Genomic DNA, 14,099 nt, shown 5'->3' with positions numbered 1-14,099 from the left:
GGCAACATAACAAACGCAGTGTCTACACTGACACTTTGTCGATCTAACTTTGTCACAAAAAGCTCTACACCTCCCATTGAGGTGGTTTTATTTTGTCAGCAAAGCAGGAGAATTTAGTCAGTGGGAGGAGCATTGTAGTGTGTACACCTCCACTGTTTTGTTGACAAAAGCTACCTTTTGCCGACAAAACTGTGTAGTGTAGACAAGGCCTGAGTTATAAGATGCTTCTGCTTAGAATAAGACACTTTTGTTATCCAATCTCTGTTCAAAAGCATACATATAGGATTCTACGTCTGTCAATTTCTATCAGAAATAAATCTCCCCCTGGCACCCAAACTTACCTTGGCACTTGGAAGTTCACATCACAAAGAATTAAGAAGTTTTGCTCCAATTATGTAATTCATACCTTTTATTTCTTTGGTAAACTTTACCCTTTGGGAATCTGTGAGAGGTTTCTGTTGCTCTTCAATACTCTTGAAATCCAAAACTTCACATACAAACTCAATTACTGGCTGTGCCTTATAAAATGCTGTTGCAGACACTGCAGACAAAGAGAAACACACCTGTGCAATTAATTACATTACTGGAGACTTTACAGCTCTGAAGAAATTCTTGAGAAGTCCAGCAAATGGGATTAATTTGAATCATTTCAAATGAACAGGATGGAACACAAATGGAGAGCAGCACAGTACATACCATCAATATTAAGCATCATTTTCCAGAGTGAAGGTCTGACTGATTGATGGAACCCAAACCAAACTTCTCTGCCACCACCCAGAGGGTTTGAGCACCCTTCAGATGCAGTAAAAAAAGAACGGCCAACAGGAGTATACCTGCAATCAAGAAAATAAACCCATTAACTACTGAATCAGATCTTATAATTAAAATAGGAAAAAATCCTATATTAATAAAGCTGCAACAAATACAAAAATAATTTACATTCCTTTCAATGCTTCAAGTTTGTGTGTGTGTGTGTGTGTGTGTGTGTGTACGTGTGTGTGTGTACACACATCAAATAAAAACCCTACCCACACACACACACACACAATTTACAATGTCAGGACTAAGTCTATGTATCTTTTAACTTTTAATGAATCATTTTAAGAGATTTGCTATTCTTCATGTTTTATATGTTATACTGTTAACTGTTGACCTTACAGAAAATATAAGCCAAAGAACTTTAACATAGTTCAGTATGCCAGTGCAGCCACAATTCAGTAAGGGAAAAAACCTAAACAATTTTTATTTAAATCTTGCAGTATAACAATTGACCCCACTTAATATTTTCTAAATAATCATTATTTTTCATAGTATAAATGCATGACCACCATAAAAGAGAAACTATGGATTTATCACTTTGTTTCCTTTCTAAAATATGTAGTAATGGGTCAAATCTTGAAGTCCTTGCTCAAGAAAACTTCCAGTGAAACCAATGGAAGCTTGGTCTGAGTGAGGTCCAGCTGAGATATTTTTAAGGTGTCAATCAGATTGGTATCTCAGCACAATACGAAATCAGAGTCTAACAAAGATCAGGTTAATCTTTTCCATTATCCCATGAAAAGAGGTATGAATGTAATTATGCAAGGGAGGGAATTTTGCGTGTTGTGACAAACTAACGAAAGTGAAAAGAAAAGGAGTACTTGTGGCACCTTAGAGACTAACCAATTTATTTGAGCATGAGCTTTCGTGAAAGTGAGTTTTCCCCCTTAATGTCAGGATTTGGCAATGATACTTGCACTTTTAACATATAACGCGACCTGTTACATTTTGGGGATCACACAGACCAGTAAGGGATTCTATCACTGCTTGCCTTGAATGGTGGAATGTCTTCATGCTGCGCTGCTATGGCTAAGATCCTTGACACCAGTATCAAACCCACAAGCAGAATGTCTCACCCTGGTTCTCACCAGCCTAGTCACTCCTCGCAGGATGACACCAACATCCCTTCCAGTCTTAAGTCTCCCCAAATCCATCCTCCCCAAGTTCTTAAGTACCAGACACTTGGATTGTTTCCCTCTGGTTCATCATCACCTCTTCAGGAGTGAAACCTGCTCCCACCCAGTTATCAGTTCACTTTGGCGCACACACACACTCCCCAAAGTTTGCACAACAGACACCTGCTTCATGTGAAAATAATCAAAATGTTTATTTAACAGAAAAACCACAGACACAAAGATGAAATAGTAAGGAGGAGCTAATATATAAACGTTTCAGAAAGAAAGAAAGAAGCAGCCTCAGGCTTTACACTTCCATTTAGATAAAATCCCTTTTCTAATACAAAAAGAAAAGGAGTACTTGCGGCACCTTAGAGACTAACCAATTTATTTGAGCATAAGGTTTTGTGAGCTACAGCTCACTTCATCAGACGCATCCGATGAAGTGAGCTGTAGCTCACGAAACCTTATGCTCAAATAAATTGGTTAGTCTCTAAGGTGCCGCAAGTACTCCTTTTCTTTTTGCGAATATAGATAACACGGCTGCTACTCTGAAACTTTTCTAATACAAGTTACCCATTGCCCTTGAACAGTTTTCCTGCCTATCCCTAACTATAGTGGGGATTCCCCATTTCCTTGGCAGGTTTCTGCCCAGAGGCTGTTGCTCGGTTTCTGGATGCCTTTCACTTGAAAACCCTTCCACTTCAAAGGATTTGCAGTTTTTTTTCCCTTCAAATCACCATAGATATTTAAAGTGAGACAACTGGGGATTTCCCCAAATGTGTTTCTAATAACTTTAACAGCCCATCTTTGTCTTTTCTTGGGTTGCACAATGGATTGTTACCTAAGTCTGGTTTTGTGTCTTGGGAGGTGTCTCTCTCTCTGTCTGATTGTTCATTGTCCTGCTATAAGGTGGAGCTGAAGTTTATGAGCACAGTTCTCTATACACACAACCGCATAATCTCATAATCATAGCTTGTATAGAAATCACATAATTAAGTTTAGAACATTCAAGCTTTCATAAAAGATCTTACTCAACAACATATTTTGATAGCACAATAACACTGTGTACAGTCAGTTGATTCAACTGCTTATTCTTTGGGGTTCAACCCCCCATCCTCCCTTTGGGGTGTCTGGACCCTGATTATCACATGATTTACAGAGATTTAATTGGTTTCAGAGTAGCAGCCCTGTTAGTCTATATTCGCAAAAAGAAAAGGAGTACTAGTGGCACCTTAGAGACTAACCAATTTATTTGAATATAAGCTTTCGTGAGCTACAGCTCACTTCATGAGATGTGATGAATATCAAAATAGGATCTTCAGGTGGTTTTTAAATCTACATCTGATTGACTGCCAGGAGCCATTAGGGGGATGATGGCTGCATAGCTTTACAGCTCCTTTCCCTCCCTCCTAAAATCCCAACCATCAGCAATTTAACCATTCCCCCCTCCCCATCTAATTTTTATCAGATATTATTTTACAACTCTTGTCTTTCAATTTAATACTCTTGTGAATGCTGCTTCATCTCCAGACTCTCCACAAAAATCCCAAAAAACAGAAGTTGTCAGACAACCCTCTTTCAGCCTGACCAGGGACAGGCTGCCCCTCTGAGACTAGATGAAATTATGGACTGGTTAACACACATCTCAAATGACTAGACATTCTTGAGAAAAATATCTGAAGACAACTGAGATCGAAAATATTATAAGTATATTTCAAACTATTTACAAGGTTTGGCATCTAAACTAGAGGAAGCTGAGAACAGAATCGCCTCACTAGAAGACACAGTGATTACTATGAATATAACTGCAGACCAACAGGAAAGAACTATTGAAAGCACTTCAGGTTTCAGAGTAGCAGCCGTGTTAGTCAGTATCCATAAAAAGAAAGAGAGTACTCCTTTTCTTTTTATTAAAGCACTTCAGGAGATGGTTAATGATCTCAAGGGAAGATCAAGGAGAAACAAGTACTCCTTTTCTTAATGTGAGAGATGTGGGACTCCCAGATACGGGCTGGAAAAAGGCAGGACTGTTGAATTTTATCCGCCATGCTGACAGCACTTTTACCTCTGCCCCCTGATCAGAACTTAGATATTGAGAATCCATTACTCCCTTGCAGCAAACCCTCTCCAAATGCGAAGCCTCTGGCCATAATTTTAAGATTTTAAAAATACAATATTAAGGAACTAATTCTTAGAAAAGCCCATGAACTTAATAATCTAACACAGAAACAACACAGACTGATGATTTTCCTGGATTATACCAAGGACATTGTAGAAAAGAAGGCTAAAATCAATAGGTCAAGAGCCCTAGCCAAAGGGTAGGTGTGGACTACTTAATTTCCTTCCCTGATACTTTCAAAGTTAAAAAGGAAGGTAAGATGATTCGCTTCATGACAGCAGAAGAAGCTGAAAGGTATCCAAGCTCATAACAGCAAAAGACTTCTCAAAGATACAGACAGGATGCATTAAAACAACTCTACCAGATTTGTCACTGCAATGTGGGAATTCACTTCTCAGTCTAACAACAAACTGCACAGGGCAAATCCACCACTTCCTCTCCTCCCTTCCCTTTAGTTTTATTTCTCCGGACTTCCACAGTTTCACTAGCAGGGGAAGCAAACTGGGGAGCGAGTTGGTGGGGAGAAGGCTCTCATCTCTGACTGAATTTTGACTCTCCTGACCCTCCATCCAGACCCAGGAAGCTGCTATTGGCTCTGGCTGCCGCTGTTGGCAGGCAGTGTTACAACATGGACAGCCTGCTTTGCCTCATCTACCCCTGTGTACCTCATGATTCCAGTGCACAGGTAGCATACCCACCTTTGAAATCTTAACTCCAAGAAAATTGCTTCAGTGGACCTGGGGACTCCTTATATCTGTGGATCAGCAAGGCTCAACAGAGCAGTGTGATCGTTTTCTATATCTGCAGTGGTACCTTTTCTGACCCCTTCCCTCCTCTCTATTTTAAATCCTCTCCTTCTCCCCTAATGATTTTACTTCGTTTCATCCCCATCTCATTTCCTAGATTCTGGGTTTATAGTAAATCTGGAAATATTCAATCCATTTGCCTTAAATTTACACTTATAAGAGATACCAGATCTAAAAAATGTAATGAAGATTTCAGTTTAATGCTGAATTGTTTAATTTCCCCAACTGTCAAGAAATCTGATCTCCTAAAATCTTATCCAATTATTTTGCTGGTTATGATTCACTTAAATTACTGAGAAAGTGTTAGTATGAGACAGTCAGTTGTTTTTTCAGTAATATTAGTTTGTTCTTCTGTTTAGTTTTTATTTTTGTTAAATGAGCTGTAATAAATATTGTGTTGATTTATATTGCTGATAACACTATAGGGCAATGACATTCCCCCTATATTCCAATGTGGACAAGGCTCTAAGGGGCAAAATTTAGGCAGAACTGTTCTGCTAATGAACCCTTATCTGCAGATGATCCAGTTATGTTAGAATAAGGTTATTTAAACAATTTGCATAACTTTCTTATATATTTACTATAGTCTTGTTCTTAAGTTTAGATGCTAGCCTTCTCCTCTGCACACACACACCCCCAGCTTTGGATGATGGTGAACAGTGCAGAAACCAGGACCTCCCTTGAGATGAGAGTATTTCTTCTTTATAAGGCTAAAGGGAATCCTGTTAAACCCTAGTTGGGTGTTTTAGAGAGGCTGGGGAAGTGAGTGAAGAGGTCACCCCCTTGCAAACCTCCTGGACTTAGGTCCAATTTCTTTTGAATAAGAATTATATATTTTAAGTGATCCTTGGTCAACTTTGATCACTTAATTTATTTTTCTGTCCATTTCCCATATTATACCTATCTTTTTAGCTTTCCTGGTCTTCAGTTTACCCTTTTGCCTCCCCCTCATGTCCCCTTAGGGAACTCAGATATACTTTTCCTAGATATGAAACTAACAATGGCCCAAGCAATGACACTATTCAGGTGCCCGATAAAGAAATATTTGAGCTACACACTCCTTATGGCTAATGTTATAAATCTTGTTTCTTGGAACATCAAAGGGATAAATCACCCAATAAAAAGAAAAAGAATGATCATTCATCTAAAACACTGAAAGCAGTTATCTTCTCACAGTGAACCCACCTTAACGGCTTGGATGCAGAGAAATTTAGGAGGGACGTTTAACTATTTCTCTGCAGCCCAAGGTGCAGCAATGTTGTCTCACAAAAAACTCAATTTACAAATTTTAGATGTAAGTAAATATGAGGAAGGTAGATTTTTGCTGGTGAAGGCTAAGATTTCTAACTCTCTATATATCCTAATTAATATATATGGACCTAATAAAGACTATCCAAGGTTTTTGATTTTTTTTTTCCAAAAATTAATAAAAACATAAGAAAGGCCATACTGGGTCAGACCAAAGGTCCATCTAGCCCAGTGTCCTATGCCAGGTGCTTCAGAGGGAATGAACAGAACAAGTAATCATCAAGTGTTGAATCATCAATCCTCTGTTGCCCATTCCCAGCTTCTGGAAAACATCCATGCCCGTCCTGGCTAATAGCCATTGATGGACCTATCCTCCATGAACTTATCTAGTTCTTTTTTTTAACTGTTACAGTCTTGGCCTTCACAACATCCTCTGGCAAAGAGTTCCACAGACTGACTGTGTGCTGTGTGAAAAAATACTTCCTTTTGTTTGTTTTAAACCTGTTGCCTATTAATTTCATTTGGTGATCCCTAGTTCTTGTGTTATGAGTAGGAGTAAATAACACTTCCTTATTTACTTTTTCCACACCAGTCATGATTTTATAGACCTCAGTCATATCCCCACTTAGCTGTTTCTTTTGCAAATTGAAAAGTCCCAGTCTTATTAATCTTTTCTCATATGGAAGCTGTTCCATACCCCTAATCATTTTTGTTGCCCTTTTCTGAAGCTTTTCCAATTCCAATATAAATTTTTTTTATCCCAAAAGAATCAATCGTCATTGCAGGATATTTTAATGAGGCACTGGACCCTCTTTTAGATAAGTCAGGCTGGCCCAAGCATACACAATCACATGCTAGAAACATTATAAAAGACTTTGTGAAAGAATTGGGATTAAAAGATGTATGGCACTTGCACAGCTCTACAGTGAAGGATTTTACTTTTTTCTCCTCCCCACGTATTCATGCACAGATTTCTTCCTGATTTCTACCAGTCTGGTGGAATCTATACTTAATAATGAAATCGAGTCTATCATGATCTTTGATCATGGACCAGTGATACGACAATTTTTTCCTCCCAAGACAGTCTGGACTTTCAAAAGAGAGTCTGCATCTTTTATAAGATACAATTTTTCAGAACCATGTCAAAAAATTTGATTTTTCTTCTATACTAATGAGACCAGAGACACCCCCATTCCACCCTGTGGGATACACTAAAAGCTATTATTAGGGGCATGATCATTTCCTACCCATCAGGTAGAAAGAGAGGTAGCCAGGCTGAACTCCTGAAATTAAGTGAATTTAAAGCTATGGATTTAGAATGCACAAATTACCCCTCCTAAGAAAATCTTAAAAAATTAATCCACCTTTGGTCTGAAGTAACTAGACTAACTTTAGCAAAAAACTGAATTTTCTCTTTTTAGACTCAAACTTACATACAGGGAGTCAGGGGAGAGAGCAGGGAAAATTATTGCATATAGATTAAAAGTGAGAGGTTCTGAATAGTATCACTCAAATCAGAACAAGGCAGTTTACTACTGATCAAAAAGAGATCAGTGATCATTTTTTGAAATGTTACCACATTCTTTAAAATAATGATTCACCACCTGACCCAGAAGAACTGAATAATTTCATTAGAACTCTTAACCTCTCACAAATCCCAGCAGAGCAACAGGCCAGAGTAGCCTCTCCCTTGTATTCAGAGGAAATAATCAAGGCCATGGAGGAAAGGAGTCCAGGAAAGACCCCCAGCCCTGATGGCTTATCGATAGAATTCTATCAAAGTTTCAAAGAAATTATGTCCCCTAAGATATTATGCATTTACAAAGAAAGATGTCTTGAAGAAAGATAGCTTACCTCCTACTATGAGGGAAGCCCTAATTACTGTACTACTAAAACTGGGTAAGGATGTGCAAAAATCTAACAGTTATAGACCCATCTCTTTAATAAATACGGATATAAAAATATTTTCAAAAATTTTGGCTATGAGGCTTGAAAAGGTAATGAGTGATATGGTTCATCCTAATCAGGTGGGATTTTTTAAAAAAAGGCATGGTTCAGAAAACACAGCAGTTGATTAATGTTATGGCATTCCATCAACATTCTAGAAATTCCCATGGAATCATTTCACTCAATGCAGAGAAAGTCTATGACAGCAATAATTGTTTGGTACCCTGGATAAATTTGGGTGGAGAAATCCTTTATTTCATGGATAAAGCTGTTATATTCCAATCCTAACTCTCATATCCTAACTAACAGCACAATATCCCCCTCCTTTGATCCGTTTTGAGGAATTAGACAGGGATGCCCCTCCCCCCCCTCCTGTTCAATCTAGCATTAGAACAACTTGCAGTACTAATTGGGGAACACCAGGGTAATTCAAGAGATTGAGTCAGGGTCTCTGGAGACAAAAATTCTTGTATACACAGACGTCATCCTCCTATTTATTAAAAATCTGGATCAATCTATTCTACAAACAATACATAACTTTGGTAAATCCTCTGGCTACAAAATAATTTGGGATAAATTGAAAGCAACAAAAATCTCATGGGATTTAGTAAGAAGTGGCTCTCCTATAGGGACATTTAGATGGCAACAAACTTCCAATATCTTGGCATCCTGTTCCTGAAGGAAATTAAAAACAGTCAAGGTTAACTCAGACCCATTAATCATGCTGTTAGCAAATGATTTAAATAAATGGCAAGCACTACCTTTCTTCCTCTGGGGAAAAAACAAACAATTAAAATGAATGTCCTTCCCAGAATCTTTTTTATTCTGAATTTCCTCCCTGTCCATATCCACTTTATTTTACTAAAATTGCTAACATGTTCAGGTCCTTCTTCTGATGTTCTGGTAAAAAACCCAGAATCTCCTTACAAAGATTACAGCTCCCTATCAAAACAAGTAGTTTTAGATCTCCCAACTTTAAACTTTATCAGCCAATAATTCTTAGCCAAGCAGCACTGTGGCTCATTCCCTTGTGCTTTGGAGCCCCAGATGGGCTCCAGCTGGACGCAGAATTGGTTGCCCCTTTACTAAAGCCCTGAAAATCTGCAGATATCCACTTCATATCCGTGGATCATGTTTGCAGATCACATATGGATGCAGAAATTTTAGGTTTAGAGCCCCACAAATCTGTGGATGAGGATATCCGTGGACTGTGTTCGCTGATCTTGGATTGGATTTTGTATCCACGCAGGGCTCTGCCCTTTACCCCTTTCCAATGCACTGCACTCGGATTACTACCAATTCCCTCCAGAACAATTACCAACTATTGTGGCAGCCACAAATACTTGGCACAGTAGGTCTACTAAATTTAAAACCCATCCTTTCTGCATACCAAGGCCTCTATCTGGGGTAACTCGAAACTCTGTATAGCAGGCAACTCCATCATTTAGCCAGACTGGATTAGAAAAAGGATTTTGACCATCAGTCAATTTATTGAAAACAATACTTTCCTTCCTTTTATAAAATTAAAAGAAAAGGTTCAATCTAGAGAGTAAGAAGCAGTGGCAATATATCCAACTTAAACGTGCCGTCTCCCATCTGTTTGGCCACGATTCTTTTGCTTCTCCTGACCCACCTGAACTTGCATTTCTCCAAAGAATACCCAGATTACCAAGACCTATGGCAACACTATATTCATACTTGACCAGCAAATCTGAACTAAACACAGATTCCCTAAAAAAGAAATGCGAAGAGGAACTAGGCCAATTATTTTCTGCTAACCGATGGAAACAAATTTTAGCCAGTGCTCTCAACTGCTCTTTGGACCTCAATTTAAAATTAATCCAGCAGAAAATCATATGGAGGATGCAGTGTACCTCTCTCCGACTATTCAAAACAGGTGCCACTAAGTCAGTCAAATGCTGGCACTGTGATTCAGCGGGTACTAACTTAACCCATATGCTGTGGGAAGGCTCCTATACTCGTAGGTTTTGGGCAGAACTGAATTGCAGTTAATTTTCTCTTATCAGATAAAATTGTGTTACAAGCTAAATATGTAATTTAACAGCTAATGGATGTTAATGGGAAGCTCAATAAATCTGAAAAACTTGGGCTAACCAGAGCACTAATTGGAAATCCAAAAAGCGACCAACAATTGAAGACCAGAGCATAGATATTGTAAGCTTGGCCACCATGGAAAGAATTGTATTCCGTAACAGAAATACCCTTGAAAAATTCTCAGTGATATTGGATGCTTTTCTGGAAGTATCTGAAGGATCCTATTAAACACACTCCCCACCACCTCCTGCTCCTCTCAGCTCAGTTCCTTCCCCTTCTGTCTCTATCCCCTGCTCTGGATTTTGCTTCTATTACCTTATCTTAATAATTTTTCCTTAACTAGCTGGATTTTTCTACGCAAAATGTGTTTATAAATTGTGTAATACAAGTAATTTATTTATATTGTAACCATTCATATTATATATAATTAAACGTTTCAACCATAGCTAAGATTAGGCAGCAAGTGGTTAATATATTATGAGAAGATTATGTTTATGTATCTTTTGTTATTCTTTATATATACATATGGCTGAACTTTTCAGTTTTAAAGAGCTAAGTAATCAAATGTAGATTTTTTCTACATTTGATTACTTAGGGCTTTAAAACTGCAAAGTTCAGCCATTCTAATAAATGTTATTCCCTGCTTCCTAATCAGTTTTGGTTTCTATTCTAGTTTTGAATAGCAGCCATAAAATATTCACACATATCAGTGTCCCAATTAGCATCTGTATTTTCGACGCCGATATTTTTACTAAATCAAGTAAATGTCATTGCTCAGAAAAATTAGTCTTTGGCGTTTTAAAAAAAAGTCACATAGAATTTGGGTACAAGATTCCAATTTCCATATTTTCACTGACAGGGTTATTTAGGTCCTTCCGGTTCCCTCCTGCAGGCCTATACTGAAGGGCTCAGGTCAGGAAAAACTGCTATTCTGCTGCTTTTGTAATTTAAGTATCTGTTTATTTGAGCACCTAAAGAATTCCTTCGGTCACATAAATTAAAGATAGTAGCTCATTCCTGATCTCTGTTTGCAATTTCCTTTTTGAAAATCAAATAGCTTACTCTGAATTTACACCAGTGTAACGGAGATCAGAATCTGGCCTTAGAGCTGCCATTTTATTCATTAGCAAATGTCAACACAAAGAAACAGGTTATTTAAATAAATCCTAGGTGATAAAAACATTTAAGTAAATTAGATTAAAATTTGAAAAAGGCCCATGAAGATAACTAAAATAAACTGTTTGCTGATAATCATCCATAAGTAGTCATCCTCTCTGATTTAGTCTCTTAACTCTCTCTCTTCCTGTCTTCACACTATCCCACACTCATCCTCAGTGACTTCATTTTCCAGGCTGATGACCCATCCAACCCCTTAGCTCTAGTTTCGTTGCCTTCACCTCTTCTTCAATTCTCCACTCACCAAAAGAGCCATTCATTTCACTTGTCATGCTGTCTGAAGTGGAACATGAACATGAGTACCAGCCTCAGGGCAGACTATTACAAACACCACCACAAACCCCAAACTGATGGTGAAATCTAAGCGTAGAATTCACAAATAAAGTATCAAGTGTAAACTCCTAAAGCACTTTAACTACCTTAACATGGAGTCCTGGACAGTCCCCTAGGTCCTCTGATCTATCTTGCCACCCAAGCAAACCTGCCTTTGTGACAGATGGTCCCTTAGACCAAAAAAATCACAACAATATTCAGGTTATCCCAAAGAACCAGTCATTTACTCCAGGTCAGTTGTATCTGAGATCTCTCACCAAAAACAACGCTTGAAGCCAATCCTATAATAAATGATCTAAAGATTTATTGACTAAGAAAAGAAATGAGGAGTTATTTACAAGATTAAAGCAGGTAAACATACAAACAAACGAGTTATCGTCTTAGGTTTCAAAAAGTAATAGCTGTTGTAATGTGCAAGTTCCATAGGTCCTTTAGAGCTAACCCAAGCTACACAGCTGGGGATCCCTCACTTATGCTTAGAAGTCTTTCCCCCTCCTTGAAGTCCACACAGCACAGGGATAACCACTTCTTCTTGATGGGGATTTTTATTCCCTTCCGCCAGAGCTCAAGCTGATGGGACAAATCTTTCTGTACATCTCCTCTACTTGGGTATGGAGGGAGCAAACAACAAATTGTCTGTCCACTGATATTCCACAATGGCTTGTCTGGTGTCTATCGGCCTTTTATTGGAAAGGAGACGACATCTCTTGGGGTAAACTAGTATTTCACACTTGGCAATGCTTCCTTCCTGACTGGGGGAGGGTCTACATTTTAGAGCAAACATTTTTATGTGGTTACAGAGCAAACAGCACCAAGGCTTAATGATTACAAGAAGTATGAACAGAGGACCAAGGTGCCACTCTACAGACATCTGCAACCGGCATATCCTTAAGTAATGCTATAGAAGTATATAGTGCTTGTGTGGAATGTGCGATCACTCAAAGGGGACTGAACATCAGATCTTACTACAACTGGAGATCCACTTAGATAAAAACTCTGTTTCAAATTTACTGAACACTTCTTTCTGTCTGCAAGAGATACCAATGGTCTGGGAGATTTTCTAAATGGTTTGTTTCTTTCTATCTAGGTAAAAGGCTAATACCCTCCTGACATCTATGGAATATGGCTTCTTGACTAGCCTATTGCGGTTCTCAGGAAAAAAACCAGGACATTAATGGTTTGATTAATATGAAATTCTGAGAGCATTTTAGATAAAAATTTTGGACGAGCCTATAGCAACACTTTCTCTCTGGTGAATACTGTAAAAGTCGGGGTTTGCCATTAAAGCCCCAAATTCTCCAACCCTTTGAAACATCCTTTTGAGACTCTAGCTAGGTGTTCTTTATTGGATTCATAAATGAGACAGCCTTTCTGGTAGCCATAATTTCTGCCCAAAGGGTTGGAGAATTTGGGGCTTTAATGGCAAACCCCGACTTTTACAGTATTCACCAGAAAGTGTTGCTATAGGCTAGTCCAAAATTTTTATCTAAAATACTCTCCTTGGGGTACCTTAATTCTTGTGGTACCAATGGTATCAAAAATGGGAGCAAGTGAGAACCTGTGGAAGACGGCTTTGGTCCCAATGCAGTTAGTACCAAGCGCTTGGCATGAAAGTAAGTCGGCTCAGATTTCATCAGTACTGTAGGTAGCTGAGCAGTTTTGGTGTTTGCATGTTACCGGTATCAAGTGTTGTTCCGCAGCAGGCTTAGAACTCTTCTCAACAGCATTTCTGACATTCTGACAGGTTTCAGAGTAACAGCTGTGTTAGTCTGTATTCGCAAAAAGAAACGGAGTACTTGTGGCACCTTAGAGACTAACCAATTTATTTGAGCATAAGCTTTCGTGAGCTACAGCTCACATCATCGGATGCATACTGTGGAAAGTGTAGAAGATCTTTTTATACACACAAAGCATGAAAAAAATACCTCCCCCCACCCCACTCTCCTGCTGGTAATAGCTTATCTAAAGTGATCACTCTCCTTATAATGTGTATGATAATCAAGTTGGGCCATTTCTAGCACAAATTCAGGTTTTCTCCCCCCCCCCCCACACACACACAAACCCACTCTCCTGCTGGTAATAGCTTATCTAAAGTGACCACCATCGTGGCCACTATGGATGTAGAAGCCCTCTACACCAACATTCCACACTTCAAATCCAGACTCCAGCGAGAGACTGTTGAATTGGAATTCATTTGCAAATTGGATACAATTAACTTAGGCTTGAATAGAGACTGGAAGTGGCTAAGTTATTATGCAAGATAACCTATTTCCCCTTGTTTTTTCCTACCCCTCCCCCCAAGACGTTCTTGTTAAACCCTGGATTTGTGCTGGAAATGGCCCACCTTGATTATCATACACATTGTAAGGAGAGTGGTCACTTTAGATAAGCTATTACCAGCAGGAGAGTGTGTGTGTGGGGGGGGGGGAGGTATTTTTTTATGCTTTGTGTGTATAAAAAGATCTACACTTTCCACAG

General features: G+C 38.7%; 1 protein-coding gene across 8 annotated transcripts in view; it reads right to left on the bottom strand.

Annotated features, from left to right (window-relative positions):
- Nucleotides 1–14,099, bottom strand: part of AGO2 (argonaute RISC catalytic component 2) — a 105,854-nt gene that overhangs the window by 42,962 nt on the left and 48,793 nt on the right. For all 8 annotated transcript variants that reach the window (XR_012157065.2, XM_073330043.2, XM_073330044.2 and 5 more), the window contains 2 exons: nt 697–833; nt 407–541 (listed from right to left, as the gene is read on the bottom strand). Coding sequence is in view for 7 of the 8 variants with exons in the window: in XM_073330043.2 (XP_073186144.1) it covers nt 407–541; nt 697–833 (272 nt within the window). In the remaining variant the exon portion in view is untranslated. The remainder of the gene's footprint in view (nt 1–406; nt 542–696; nt 834–14,099) is intronic.

The sequence above is a fragment of the Lepidochelys kempii genome, chromosome 2 (genome assembly GCF_965140285.1).
Source record: "Lepidochelys kempii isolate rLepKem1 chromosome 2, rLepKem1.hap1, whole genome shotgun sequence".
NCBI classification, from domain to species: Eukaryota; Metazoa; Chordata; order Testudines; family Cheloniidae; genus Lepidochelys; species Lepidochelys kempii.
This window is presented reverse-complemented; position numbering and strand designations above follow the sequence as displayed.